Source organism: Branchiostoma belcheri, unplaced genomic scaffold, assembly GCF_001625305.1.
Source record: "Branchiostoma belcheri isolate BF01 breed outbred unplaced genomic scaffold, Haploidv18h27 scaffold22, whole genome shotgun sequence".
In the NCBI taxonomy this organism is placed as follows: Eukaryota; Metazoa; Chordata; class Leptocardii; order Amphioxiformes; family Branchiostomatidae; genus Branchiostoma; species Branchiostoma belcheri.
This window is the reverse complement of record NW_017803713.1, coordinates 1,907,417-1,908,529: the sequence shown is the minus strand read 5'-3', so window position 1 is coordinate 1,908,529 and position 1,113 is coordinate 1,907,417. Positions and strand designations below refer to the sequence as shown.

The following is a 1,113-nucleotide window of genomic DNA, read 5'->3' as shown; positions in this document are numbered from 1 at the left end:
TAATCTAGTATGATTCAGGGTTACTTTTTTTTAACCTGCCATGGCCAGATTATCTAAAGATGTGTGTATTGTGTGTACAATCTATAGAAAGAGAAATGTACATCAGGTCCGATCATCCGATTTTCACGTTTCGGTTTTTTGGACTCGGTTCATGAACGTATTTTGGTTTGGCTCCTGGAATGTGCGAAAAAAATGACTCCCTGGACTGTCTACAGGGAACACTCGCACATTCGCGGTGTATCAGGACAGCGCGACTGGTCGTCATTAGCGCAGTAACAGTTGCATAAACGGCGAAACCATTTCAAAGAAATGGGGATGTTTCGAAAATAAGCATTTACTCCAATATCAAAACAGCTACGGTAAAAATAAAAAGACGTGCATCATCCCGGACATAATGCAACACCACATGCGAAATTACACAGAAATGCGACGTACGGAAGAATGCGTTTTGGCTGCGAACATCTTCCAAAAAACTTGGCATCTCTTAACCATGGGCAAAAACATCTGGAACCACTTATAAAAACCACCCCGTATCTGCATGAACTTTTTTGAACCCCACTGCTATTCCAAACAACGCGTTTTTCTGGACCATTCCAATTCGCCTCGTAATTGTAGGGGTGCGTCTGCGATATTACATTGACCGCGAAAGCAGCAACGGCAAAAATACACATTCGTGCATCAACACGGGCATGCCCGCAGACGGCGTATAAAATTGCGTGCCGATTACACAAAGAGAACCCAGTGTTTTGACTGCGAACATGAAAAATCAGCCGATTACAACACTCCGTCCGGAGGTCCTGACCTCCTTCACGGAGTAATAATGTGTTTCACCCCAGCTCCCACAGGCCAGGAGACAGGTGCTCAGGAGGGTGCAGAAACACCCATGGAGACAGGGGGCGCTGCTGAGACAGCCACAGAAGAAAGTGAGACCGCTGCAGAAGGGGAAGGAGAAGAGAAAGAGCAGGAGGCTAAGTGTCTGGTCTGTGATGAGTGAGTAAAATATATTGTCAGGTTTTTGGTCTGAGAGGACAGTATTGTTTGATGATCTGATACCTGTCTAAAATTGATGAAATGAAGAAAACTTTATTACTATACAGAATACAACAAAAAAAT

General features: G+C 44.1%; 1 protein-coding gene across 1 annotated transcript in view; it reads left to right on the top strand.

Moving 5' to 3' along the window:
• LOC109470322 (UBX domain-containing protein 1-like) overlaps positions 1-1,113 on the top strand; it is a 6,138-nt gene that overhangs the window by 1,444 nt on the left and 3,581 nt on the right. Inside the window, exon 4 of the mRNA XM_019769234.1 lies at positions 837-990. Within this exon, the coding sequence (XP_019624793.1) occupies positions 837-990 (154 nt within the window). The remainder of the gene's footprint in view (positions 1-836; positions 991-1,113) is intronic.